Genomic DNA, 12142 nt, shown 5'->3' with positions numbered 1-12142 from the left:
CCCTGCTTCAGTTGTGATGGCTCACAGTGTCTGTCCACTTGACTGGACCTGGAATCTACTAAAAGTCAAGTGGCTGGCCACTCCTGTAAGGGATTTTCCTGACCAAGGGTACTTGAAGTGGGAAGATCCACGCTAAATCTAGGCAGCCCTGGGCTGGTGGCAGCCCAGATCAAAGGACATGGGACAAGAAATGCTTTGCTTTTTGTCTGTCTTCACTCTTGCTGACAAGTTCATCTAGCCTGCTGCTGTTACTGTTGCATTCCCTAACTGATAGTAGCAGGAACTTCTCCGGGCTTGCAAATGCAGACCTAAGACCAGCATTTCTCCCAGAATCCTTCAGGCCTACAATGCCAGACTGAGACTGTGGACTGAGTAGCTACCAGATTCTTGATATTTCCCAAGGGGACTAGTCATTGTTGGTCCACCTTATCATGTAATCCAATCTAACAAGTCTTTGAACATCTATTCATTCTAATTCTCAACCTCCCTAATGCTATGAACCTTTAATATAGACCCTCGTGTCATGGTGACCCCAACCATACAATTATTTTTGTTGCTACTTCTTAACTTCAATTTTGCTACTGTTATGAATCAAATGTAAACATCTGATATACAGGTTACCTAATATATAACCCCTGTGTAAAGGTCATATGATCCTTAAAGGAGTTGCAACCCACAGGTTGAGAACCACTTCTCTAGTGAACCCTGACACACTCAGTTATTTGGAGGTAAGATATGACTAGATGTCCTAAACTGGCCTTGAATTGGAGTTTCTCGTGCCTCCTGGTGCACTTGCCTAGCATTTGCTTCAGCCTCAGGAGGAGATGGAGGGCCAGTAATAGGCTAGCTGAACTTGTCAAGAAGAGTCAAAACAGACAAAAAGCAACTAGGCAGAATTTGATGGAACAGGTTCTGTTCTAAGTCTGTACACATACCGCTTTCCACTCTCAGCTCCTAATCTGTCTAGGTGTTCTGAGACCTGGGATGCCTAGAGTTGCCAGCGAGAAACATTTGCTTACAAATGGACCTGACCAGTTTCCTGGCCACATGCAGGCCACCTCTCTTCTATATCTAAGTAGTCAGAACCTGATTGAGGGCAGCCAGAGAAGCAATGTGCTCACTGGGCAGGACAAGGAGGCCATGCAAAGTTGATCTACAGAGCTCAGGCATACAGCCCAATCTTTTCTATGCTCTCTTCATCTCAGTCCCAAGAGCCTTGACTACAATCCTCTCGTCTCAATTGATCACACATGGCAAATCTAGGTGGAAACCCCTCACAGTGGCCGCAACAGTCAACAGCTAGACCCACAAAGAAAAATAAGATAAAAGCCGACTGAAGAACTTGCAGGAGAGCATTTGGGAAAGGGCAAATTGCTTATAACAAATACCTCATTGGCAGGGGAAGATATCTCTGAACTATACTCTGAGGAATAACACCGATTCACACAGAAAAGTTAGACAACATTATCTGTTTAGGAAGGCAATCTACAGCCCCAGGGAAAAGTCGCAGAACGGAGAAAGCGCCCCCTCCAGGAGAGCATTGGTTACTGCAGAGTAGGAAACACCTACCTCTGAATGTTATCTTCAAGCTGCTTGACTTTGAATTCATCCTCCTCAGACTGTCGGCGTCTGGCTTCCTCCTCCTCCGCTGTTCCCGCCGGTACACCCTGCAGCAGCCATTTTTCCCGAAGCACTTTGGACTGTGGGAAGGAAGGAAGACAACAGATGACACCTTTTGGTCCACATCTTTTCTCTGGACCAGCAGGGCTTCTCCATCAAATCTGTCACTCAACTGTTCAGGCCTGACCACTGCCTTCACCCCCTCCCAGACATGGCTGCTGATATCTGCTTGGCCCCGGCGAACAGAATTTTTGTGTTTTTTTTTTTTTACTTTTTACACCTTCTTTTGTTTTAAAATTTAATTGTGTATTTATTGAGACCCTACCACTTACCCAGCACTATTCTGGCTGCCAAAAATAAAACAAAACAAAATCCAATTCCTGCCTTACAATTCTATTCCAGTAAGGAGAGAACAAAGACATAGTTGCTGCACACATATGCGGATACATGCATATGTGTGTATTTCAACATATATGCATACATGTGGTTATACACGTATGCTCACACCATATGCATGAACGTATAGATGCACCCCACTCCCACCCCAATGATTCTGAGAATTCAGGAAGTAGAGAGAGGGATTGCTGCAGGATATTTGATCGCACTGTAAACCCCGAGAGATTGTATACTGGAAAAACCTGTTTCTAGTTGTGGTGTGTTGGTGCGTTCTGTTTATTGCAGACAAGATTGAAGAAAGTCAACCATAGGCCAAGAGGTGGCACACTCAACCGGCTGACAGGGAATAAACATAGGGAAAAAACCATAGAGGGTAGGAGGAAGTCAGGATAGAGAGACACACAGGAAGTAGAGAGGAGGGACATTCAGCTAGGAATGGTTTACAAGACAGTATGGAGGAGAACTGTTTGGTTTTTTTTTTTTTTTCCTTCTGGGATGTCAATGGAGGAGGAAGGTCAGCTGGGTGCTGTCTCTGCCTCTCTGATGTAGCAGGCTTTCACCACCAGGGTCTGGCTTCTGAGTATTCATTTGGTAAAACTGAACTTTTGGGATTTTGTTTTAAAAACAAGGGATAAAGTGTTGCTATATTATGAGATGGGTCTGAAGGGCTTCATTGACAAAGTGGTGTCCCACAGAGAACTGCTAGAGTGAGCGCCAGCCTTACGAAGTGGTGACGTGGGGAAGTATGACCTTACGAGAGGTGTCAGTGGTGTGTGTGTGTGCCTCCTACTATTAACCATTGTTTTTAAAAGTCAAAAAAGGAGTAAACATGATAAGTATATGTCTGGATTTGTTAATCTTAATGAAACTACATCTAGACTTAATAATTATAAATGTTTTGCCTAATTCCAAACTACCTGTAGTGGTTTGTGTTCTCATGCTAACTGTGTTACCCAAACACCTGTTTGCAGGGTCCTGCACGTAAGACTAAAGGAAGCTGGTCCCCAGTGGTTTTCATCTGGTCAATAAAGTTACCAGCAAGCAATGGCTGGACAGGGAGACAGAGGCCGGACTTTTAGGATTCCTGGGAAGAGACCAAGGAAGGAGGAAGAGTGGATTCCACCATGCCATGTCCAGGGCAGACCTCACTGGAAAGGTGCTGGAGGGAGAGACCGTGCAGGGGGAAGCAACCCCAGGAGGGCTGCTCAGCAGGGTTCAGGGTAGCGAAGATAAAATAGAGATTTAGTAAGTATTAACTCAGAAATATCAGAGGGGAGTGTGTGTTAGCCACGTGGAGTTAGGCAGTGGTCCAGCCATTGAGCTGTTTAAAGTATTTAAAATACAGAGCTGTGTATGTTTGTCTTTCTTTTAGGAATCCAGAATATTGAGGTGGGTAGCAAGGAGCACACACACTCGCCAGGAAGTTTATTAAAGATTTATTTATTTATTTAATGTATGTGAGTACACTGTAGCTGTCTTCAGATACACCAGAAGAGGGCATCAGATCCCATTACAGATGGTTGTGAGCCACCATGTGGTTGCTGGGAATTGAACTCAGGACCTCTGGAAGAGCAGTCAGTGCTCTTAACCGCTGAGCCATCTCTCCAGCCCTCGCCAGGGAGTTTAGAAAGGATCAGAATACTACCACATCAACTGCCAAAGCATTTTTTGGAGACAAGGTTTCTCTGTGTAGCTCTGGCTGTCCTGGAACTCTCTTTGTAGACCAGGCTGGTCTCACACTCAGATCCACCTGCTTCTGCCTTCCAAGGGCTGGGACTAAAGGTGTGCACTGCCACACACTACTCCACACTACTTTTCAAACATTTGTTTTGTGTGTGTGTGTGTGTGTGTGTGTGCATGTGCACACGCATGTAAACACTCATCTAGGCACTTCATGTGTAAATTCTAAGATTCTGGAGAGGGTGTTGGACGGCCCCAGAGGCAGTTGTGACTGCTGAATGTGGGTGCTGAGAGTGGAACTCAGGTCCTCTATAAGATCTGTATGGGCTCTTAACCACTGAACCTTCCACCTAGCCCTGCTACAAATGCATTTTAAAGCAAATCTCAAACACCATGACATCCCACCCACTGATTTGAATATGAGTCTCCTAAAAGACAATGTCATTATCCTACCCAGTGATAGTCTCATTGTAAAACTTTCTAAGATCTTGTATTATTCCGACCATATTGAAATATTCTTTCAAAAAGTCCAATGTTATGCCTCGTCTTAAAAACATACTTTAGTGACTCACTACTCCCCATTAGTGTCTCCAATGTGAAAATCAGACATCCCACCTGTGATAGTGTATGAATGTACTACAGAATGGGATAAAATGCATTCATTTCAGTTCAACAGTTGGGAAAGAATAATTACTGCTTTGGGAAATGAGATTAAAGAAAAAACAAAACAAAACAATACACGACAAGAGCATGTATGGGCTCCCTAAAATGAAGAGCAGGATCGGAGGCAAGGGAGGAGGTCACACCTTGAGGTCTCTAACGGCAAGTAGCAGCTACTGGATATCCACAGAGGCCGTTTTTGTGTGTCATGGTTAAGGACCAGACAGCAGCCATGAGTGGACCAGTGGTCATGGGAATTAATCACTGTGAGGATTTAGAGCACAGGACTAATTCTTCCCAGCAGTAGGAGGGAGCAGGAAAACAGTCAATAATGACCGGAGGGAGATTAGTGGATAGTTTCATTAAAATCCATTATAGAGGTTTGTTTGATTCCTCTCAGTATGCTCAGAGGCAAACTCGGGGGCTGGAGAAATGGCTCAGCAGATAAAAGTATTGATTATTCTTCTGGAGAACCAATGTTCAATGTCCAGCATCCACATAGTGGCTAACGACTATCTGCAACTCAAGTTCCCGGGGATCTGACCCCCTCTTCTGGCCTCCTCAGACCCAGATGTGCATGTGCAGGCAAAACACTATATAAGCAAAATAAAACATTATATAATAAAATAGAGGCAAGCTTATAGTACTTAAGATATCATTTCCTAATAAAACTTAAAGACATGAATTTGCTCCCATATAAATGATTACAGTCATTAACATGACTGGAGAAAGTATGCCTTACCTGTCTCAGTTAGCTATAAACTGTCAGCTAGAGATAGCCTACCATCACCTCACTTGAGGAATTTCCCAGATTAGATTGGCCTGTAGGGGTGTGTGTGTGTGTGTGTGTGTGTGTGTGTGTGTGTGTGTGTGTGTGTGTAGGGACTGTCTTGATTGTAAGAGGAGGTAGCATGACACAGGCCACAGGATGATACTATCTCATGGGCAGGTAGTGCTGGGTATAAAAGGATAGCCAGCCATGAGCCTGAGAACAAGACAGCAGGCAGCTTCCCTTTGTATTTCTACTTGAGTTCCTGCCCTGACTTCTCTCGGTGTTGAGCTGTGCCCTGGAAGTGTAATCAAAATAAATTCTATGGTGCTTTGGGTAAGAGTGCTTTATCAGCAATAGAAAAGTTGTTAGGGTTCTACCTCAATTTAAGAGTCACTCAGGGGAGGCTGAGGGTATAGATCATGGTAAAGTCTGTGCTTAGTATATGAGGCTCTGGGTTCTGTCCATACCACAAATGTAACCAATAGGAAGGCAACAGCACTTCTCCCTCACACAGATAACTATTCCAGCTTCTCCAGCAATGGGCTCCACACCGGTGCTGCCTTTGAGTTCCTCACACTCAGGTGGCCTACGTGTCCATCCCTAAGGCTAAGAGGAAGTTGTACTTGATCACAGTGAGTGACTGCTGAAAGAATGAATTGCTGAAAAACAAACCACACACTGGGCACCTTAGCAAATACCTAACAGTATGCTAACACAGCAAAGGCAGACTTGAGGATGGTCTGCCCAAATCCTCCTCCTCGACAGCTAAGGTCACTGATAGGGGGCAACTATTTGAGTTGATTTAGTTACACAGTAAGAAGGGACTGGAGCAGGGTGGAAGGGGAGAGACAGATCAGGACGAGCAAAGCACCTCCCTTTCCTCCCCACCCTACTTCTCTGTCTCCTGATCAGGCATATTGCCATGTTCATAGAGTCATATTTAACAGTCATTTCACTTTGTAAGTCTAGCATTGATGTTGAATTTACATAAAATCTCCTTGTCGACAGACTATACAAATATTCTCCCGTGAGCTATTCTCGTGGTTTCGTGAGTTTATCCTTTGCTCCAAATCACCCATTCATCTGTAATCTGACTAAAGTTGTATCATTGACTGCATGTGTGAGTACTAGTTAGACTCTGAAGAACTTTAATTTTCTAAAATAAAGCGGCTCAGGATTCAGGGTGAGGAACTAGATGATGCTTATTTTTGTACTTTCCCCATTTTGTGTGTGTATATGTGGCACATGTGTTTGCATTTTCTGCATGTGTGTGAGCATGCATGCATGTGGATGTCTATCTCCAGGTTGAGGCTGGAGACTGATGTCAAGAATCACGCCTAGCCATTCTCTCCACCTTCCCCACAGAGGCAAGAACTAATCAATCAAGCCCAGAACTTGCCAACACGGCTAGTCTTGTTAGGCAGCTTTCTCTGGGGATCCCATCTTGGTTCTTCAAGGCTGGAATTGCAGGCAGGGCCCTCCTGGGGTTTCTGGGATCCAAACTCAGGTTTTGTGCTTGCACAGAAAGCAGCTTGACCACTGAGCCGCCATCCCAGCATGCTCCTGTTCACTTTTATATGCTTTCCCCATCCTCTTCTCTAACCCTCGAATCCTCTCCTTCTCTCCTCCTCATGACCGATGAGATCTTGCTTTGGTCTGCAGTTTTGTTACATAACTTAGTTCACAAGTGAGACTTTTAATGAAAGAGATGGAGTCTTGCCCTTCGCTCAAGTTGCGATCATAGGTTTATTAAAACATGATAAGGAAAAACTTGGTGCCAAGCACCTTCACCCTTGAGCATCTTACTGGTCAAGAATGTTTACGTTTTAACATTGGAGTTTTATTCATACAAACAGACAAAACAAAATCTGACTAGTGCTGAGGTTTCAAAATAAGAAAAAATACTTTAACATCGTCTAAGGTATCAGAATACCTTAGAGCTGTTCAGCAAATGAACTTAATGGTTGGATGATAGGTCACAAAAGATCACAAATATATTTCTCTCTCTCTCTCTCTCTCTCTCTCTCTCTCTCTCTCTCTCTCTCCCCCTCATATTTTGTTTTCCCGAAAGGAAGTGTTGGTCAGGTTTGCCCACCTGTGGATAGGCAGCTTAAGGACAGGTACATATGAAGATGTGGTACGTGGATGGACAATGTGATCCTGACAGCCCTGATAAACACTCCACAATGTAGCAGTCCCCAAAGCCTGCAGTTTGTCACACACATGGGACACATACAGCCCTGGGACTTGGTGCAGACTAATAAATTAGACAAATTCCCGCTTAGTCATCCAAAGGGCAAAAGAGGAATATTAAGTTCGGTCCATGCCAGCACAACACATTGGATGATTTATTATTTTTTTAATCCACATAATCACAAGTCATATTATACATTATTTATATAAACAATAAAAATAAATCATTGTTTCCATAAGTTAAAAAACCAAAAACCTTTAAAAGGATAATAATGCCAGTTCCTGTCTCATAGGAGATTCCGGTACATTAACGGAACCGTAGGGAGTAGACGAGAACGGTACCAGCCCAGGAGTGAGCAGATAAATGGAATGAAAGGAATCACAGGGAACGGACCTGGGTATAAAGATGAAATGTGGGCGTGATAAAGATGACATCTAAGTGAACGAGGGGAAAGGAAGAATGAATAAATCATGCTGATGGCTCGCCGTGAGTAAAAACATAAAGCTTTATTCTAACCTCATGCCTTATTGGAAAATAAATTCTAGATGGATTAAAACTGCTGAGGTGTATGGGCAAACGTATGGGCAAGCAAGCATTTGAGATGAAAACCTTCCCAAGTACGACTATAAGTAGTCAGATAAGACTTCATAAATATTAAAATCTTGGCTCGGAATTCGAGACCATACATAAAAAAGTTTAAAAAGATATAATTTGGATACAGATGTCACTATAGACTAACTTCACCCAGGGCCTCATGAGGCCCGTGACAAGGATTGAGCATCCTCCTCTCCAGAAACATATCAGAGGTTACACAAAGCATGGACTCCTGTGGGGGAGGTACCTGGATGGCGAGCGTTCAGTTGATGGCTTCCCTTTGGATGGTCTTATTCTTTGTTTTTGAAATGATACAGCTCTTCATTTTATAACAAGCAAAATGAATACAGCTGTCAAAATTACTTACTGGTCTGATTCCTGGCTATTCCCTAGAAATTCTTACTTAGAAACATTAGTTATTAAGTAAAGGTGAGCATCTCAAGAAACCCAGCATCTCGAGGTTTCCTGTCACAGGGCGTAGCATCTTTTTTTTGGGGGGGGGTTCTTTTTTTTTTTCGGAGCTGGGGACCGAACCCAGGGCCTTGCGCTTCCTAGGCAAACGCTCTACCACTGAGCTAAATCCCCAACCCCAGGGCGTAGCATCTTAACACACTGAACACCGAGTGTTTGTCTCATTAAAGAATTTGCTCACAGTTGCCGGGTAAAGCCGTGGCGTGACCGTGTACTCCTAAACGTCTCTGTGAGCGAGAGCTTTCAGCAAGCGTCCAGACCACTGCCTTGCTTTCTATCTATTGGTTCTGACAGAAGACCAGTGGCTCTGTCTAAATAATTCATATCTCGGTGCATGACAACAACCATCCAGAAGCCATTGGATATGTGGGCACATGTGAATACGGATATGAGAAGTATACAAAGAACACCGAAACCACATCTTAATAGATATGAAATCCAGCTTTAATGCACAGAGAATATATGCTTTCTCCCAAAGTGCCTAGGACCATAAATTAGTGAAATAATTATCAATCATTGGCACCTTTCCTAATATTTTGTACTTTAAAGGACTTACAAATAATCACTTTGACACGACTCCAAATAACTTAAACCTTTCGTAGCTGATTAAAATGGACTGAGGGTAAGAGATGCAGTGGTGATGACAGTTGGCACCTGTCTAGACAGATCTCCTAAAGGGGCCATCCATTAAAAGAGAACAGTTTCCCCGGAAGAGCCTTGTCCGTGGAAACAGACAGCCCTGGGGTTCATTAGGCTCCCACTCTTAACAGACCGTACACCCCTGAGCGAGTGGCTTGCCGTCGTGCGTCTGTTTCCAGACTGTGAGACGGGGAGAGGAATCTATCTCGTGATGGTTATTGAGAGCTTATATTTAAAGTCCCAGGCACGTGCTAGGTACCTAAAAGGAAACAGTGGGCTTTGCTGGTTGGAGGAGGATGTGGAGGCTCCTGTGATGTGGGAGGAAGCTAGCAGCTCTCCTCTGAGAAGCTCACACAGGAAGGAATTCAACCTAAGTGCATTTTCCTCTGCTGAGGGGGTGACCACCAACCTGGGAACTGACTGAGGGTAGGAAAGACGACCCACTACTCAGCTGAGTCAACAGTCAGCTCATTTAAAGTGGAACTCATTCCCTTCTGGTGACTGAAGTAACCTTACTCCCCAAACAAGGCACTCCCTTCCTTCTATGGAAACCAGACGCCACTTAGGAAGGAGGGACTCGGAACAAAGAGATGGAATTATAGCTGCTTTATGTGGGCACAGTAAGGCCTCACCTTGTCTTATCAGTATTCCCACTTCCCTAGTGTTTAGAACCGGGTTACTCCTCTGGGTGGTACCTTATGGGCACTGCCATGTTTGGAGCATTGGGTCTTTTTAGTTTTCAAAGCTAGCCATCCATCCTTATTCTGTCTACACGAGCCTTCCCCTAAGGTGGGAAGAGACAATCAATGCATTACTCTCTGTTTACTAATCACTTTCAGCCCTGCCCATCCCCAAGTTGCAAGATTACCACAATGCAAGTGTTGTGTGCACCTTTGATAGGCAGTCTTAGAAACTGCCTGATGCTCTCGTTGCCAAATTCCTCGTGCTTCCTGAGTGTTTCCTCAAATAAAATGAAGTCATTTTTTTCTATCGTTTCTTTAGACTGGATGGGTGGATGGGAAGATAAGGAATGGATAGATGGAATACGTACGGAACGGTGTATGGCCATTCCAGAGTAAGTCCTTGGTATCTTACCTGCCACTCAGAATGATGACACACGGGGTTGGGGATTTAGCTCACTGGTAGAGCGCTTGCCTAGCAAGTGCAAGGCCCTGGGTTCGGTCCCCAGCTCCGAAAAGAAAAAGAAAAAAAAAAGATAGCCCCCAGAATGATGACACACACAGAACGAACACGGTCTCTAAAATGTTCGCTCCGTGGTTTTGAATGTAAAGAACACAAAGGCAGTGAACTACACTGAGGCTGGGGAGAAGAGAGGCTGTCTGCCAAAGCGCCCACTCTCACCAGAAAGTTCTCCTTCTCAGTACATGTCTTCCCATCACAGGGAGTGAATCACCTGCACTCTGGGCCAGAGACCCTGCTCTCTGTAGACTGACCTTGTGCAAGCCTGTTAGCATTTGTAAGCCCCACCTCTGTAGGAAGTTGATCCTAATTTTAGCCCCAGTCCTGCGCTGGCAACGTTGACAGGAGACAGTGACAGCATTTTGAACACAGCACAGACTGCTCCAAAGACTTGTCTGGAGATGCAGTGAAGAGACAGACAGAAATGGCCAACTGAGAGCCTGCTGCTTTTCTTCCTCTGGAACACTCGCCTCTGTTTATTGTGTGTGGTGAACTCACAAGCATGCTGCACAGATATAGGTCAGGCTGCTCTTGGAAATCACGAGCCAGCTTGCTCATGGTCCTCATTTGAAGGATTCATTTAACACAACCCGGTTTCCCAGAGAACATGCGAGAATAAAGATCTACTATGTTTCAGGGTCCCAATCAGTAACCCGTCAGCAGCTCCCTTCCAAGCAACCTCTGAGAAAAGCAATTCTGCATACACAAGATCATGGCAACTTGAGGCCAGTGGGAGGTTTTCCTTCTTTAAAAAGCCCAGGAATAGTCAATCAGGCAAGCCACAACTCGGGGCTGGTCCTTGAACATGGATACATTATTATCTGAACATGCAGAAGGCAACATTCAGCCAGGGCTAATTTACTACTGCAATCAATTACAGTGCTTAAGAGCATTATGTATAAAAGGGGGAAGAGTCACAACTCTCCTCCCCCTCTCCCTGCCTGCCTCTCTTTTAAATAAGGAACAGTAGACACTGAACCAAATCAAATCCTTTAAAAGCCTAGTTTGACCAATAACTTGGTCTAACAGAACACCTCTAATATTGTAAAGTCAAAATAAAATAAATGAACAATCTGAAACACGCAGTGTCGTTCTTTTATTAGATCCCACTGCCTCATCACCCTCCCCCAGACCCTCTGTTCCCCTTAAGAAAGATTCTTTTTTTTTTTTCACTTTCAAAAAGTCCATTACGTTAAGTACAGCTTTTGAAGCCTCCGAACAAAATACACTAGAGAAACAACTCGGGCCACGCGGAGCACTCACATCCAGCTTCTCTGTGTATCTACCATGTTGCATCGGAGCAGTGCAATCTCAGTGCAATCTCACCGAAAGCAGAATGCTGCCAACGGCGCCCGAATTTGAGAAAACCCACAAGGAAAGGCAAGAGACCCTCTCCTGGCTGTGTGGGAAAAGGCTGGATGGAGCGGCACTGCGCCTCCACGGTGGCAGGGCAGGCTCCGCAAGGCTCCCAGAAGCGCGTGGTCTGCAGGGCGAATGGCACACAGGTTCCTGGGGTCCGCCGCTTACCTTGGAATGTTGGAGCAGCAGCACCTGCTCGTCAAGCTGTTGTCTCTTCCCTTCTATTTCCGTCTGCCTCTTTCTTTTTTCCTTGAAAATGAAGAGAGAAGGAGAGAGAGAGAGAGAGAGGCTGTCAGAGTGGGTGGGTGTTGGCTCCAGGAATCTGAAGGCAGGGAGCGGGAGTGGAAACGCTACACATCTGTGCAGACACTTTCCAGAGAGGCTGAGCGCACGCAGCAGCGTCACCTGCTCCACCTGCTCCACCGTCGCTGGGTGGATCTCAGGCAGCAGCCTCCTCTGAACGCGTCTGCGGTGGGCTCCATGAGAAAGAATTTAATTCAGAAGGAAAGGACACACACACACACACACACACACACACACACACACACACACACACA

General features: G+C 45.0%; 1 protein-coding gene across 9 annotated transcripts in view; it reads right to left on the bottom strand.

The window, feature by feature from the left end:
* Positions 1-12142, bottom strand: part of Pakap (paralemmin A kinase anchor protein) — a 466751-nt gene that overhangs the window by 255758 nt on the left and 198851 nt on the right. For all 9 annotated transcript variants that reach the window (XM_063287310.1, XM_063287308.1, XM_063287309.1 and 6 more), the window contains 2 exons: positions 11754-11834; positions 1570-1700 (listed from right to left, as the gene is read on the bottom strand). In XM_063287310.1, coding sequence (XP_063143380.1) covers positions 1570-1700; positions 11754-11834 — 212 coding nt within the window. The remainder of the gene's footprint in view (positions 1-1569; positions 1701-11753; positions 11835-12142) is intronic.

This window comes from Rattus norvegicus, chromosome 5 (genome assembly GCF_036323735.1).
Source record: "Rattus norvegicus strain BN/NHsdMcwi chromosome 5, GRCr8, whole genome shotgun sequence".
NCBI lineage: Eukaryota > Metazoa > Chordata > Mammalia > Rodentia > Muridae > Rattus > Rattus norvegicus.
The sequence above is the reverse complement of the archived record's forward strand: the minus strand, read 5'-3'. Positions and strand labels throughout refer to the sequence as shown.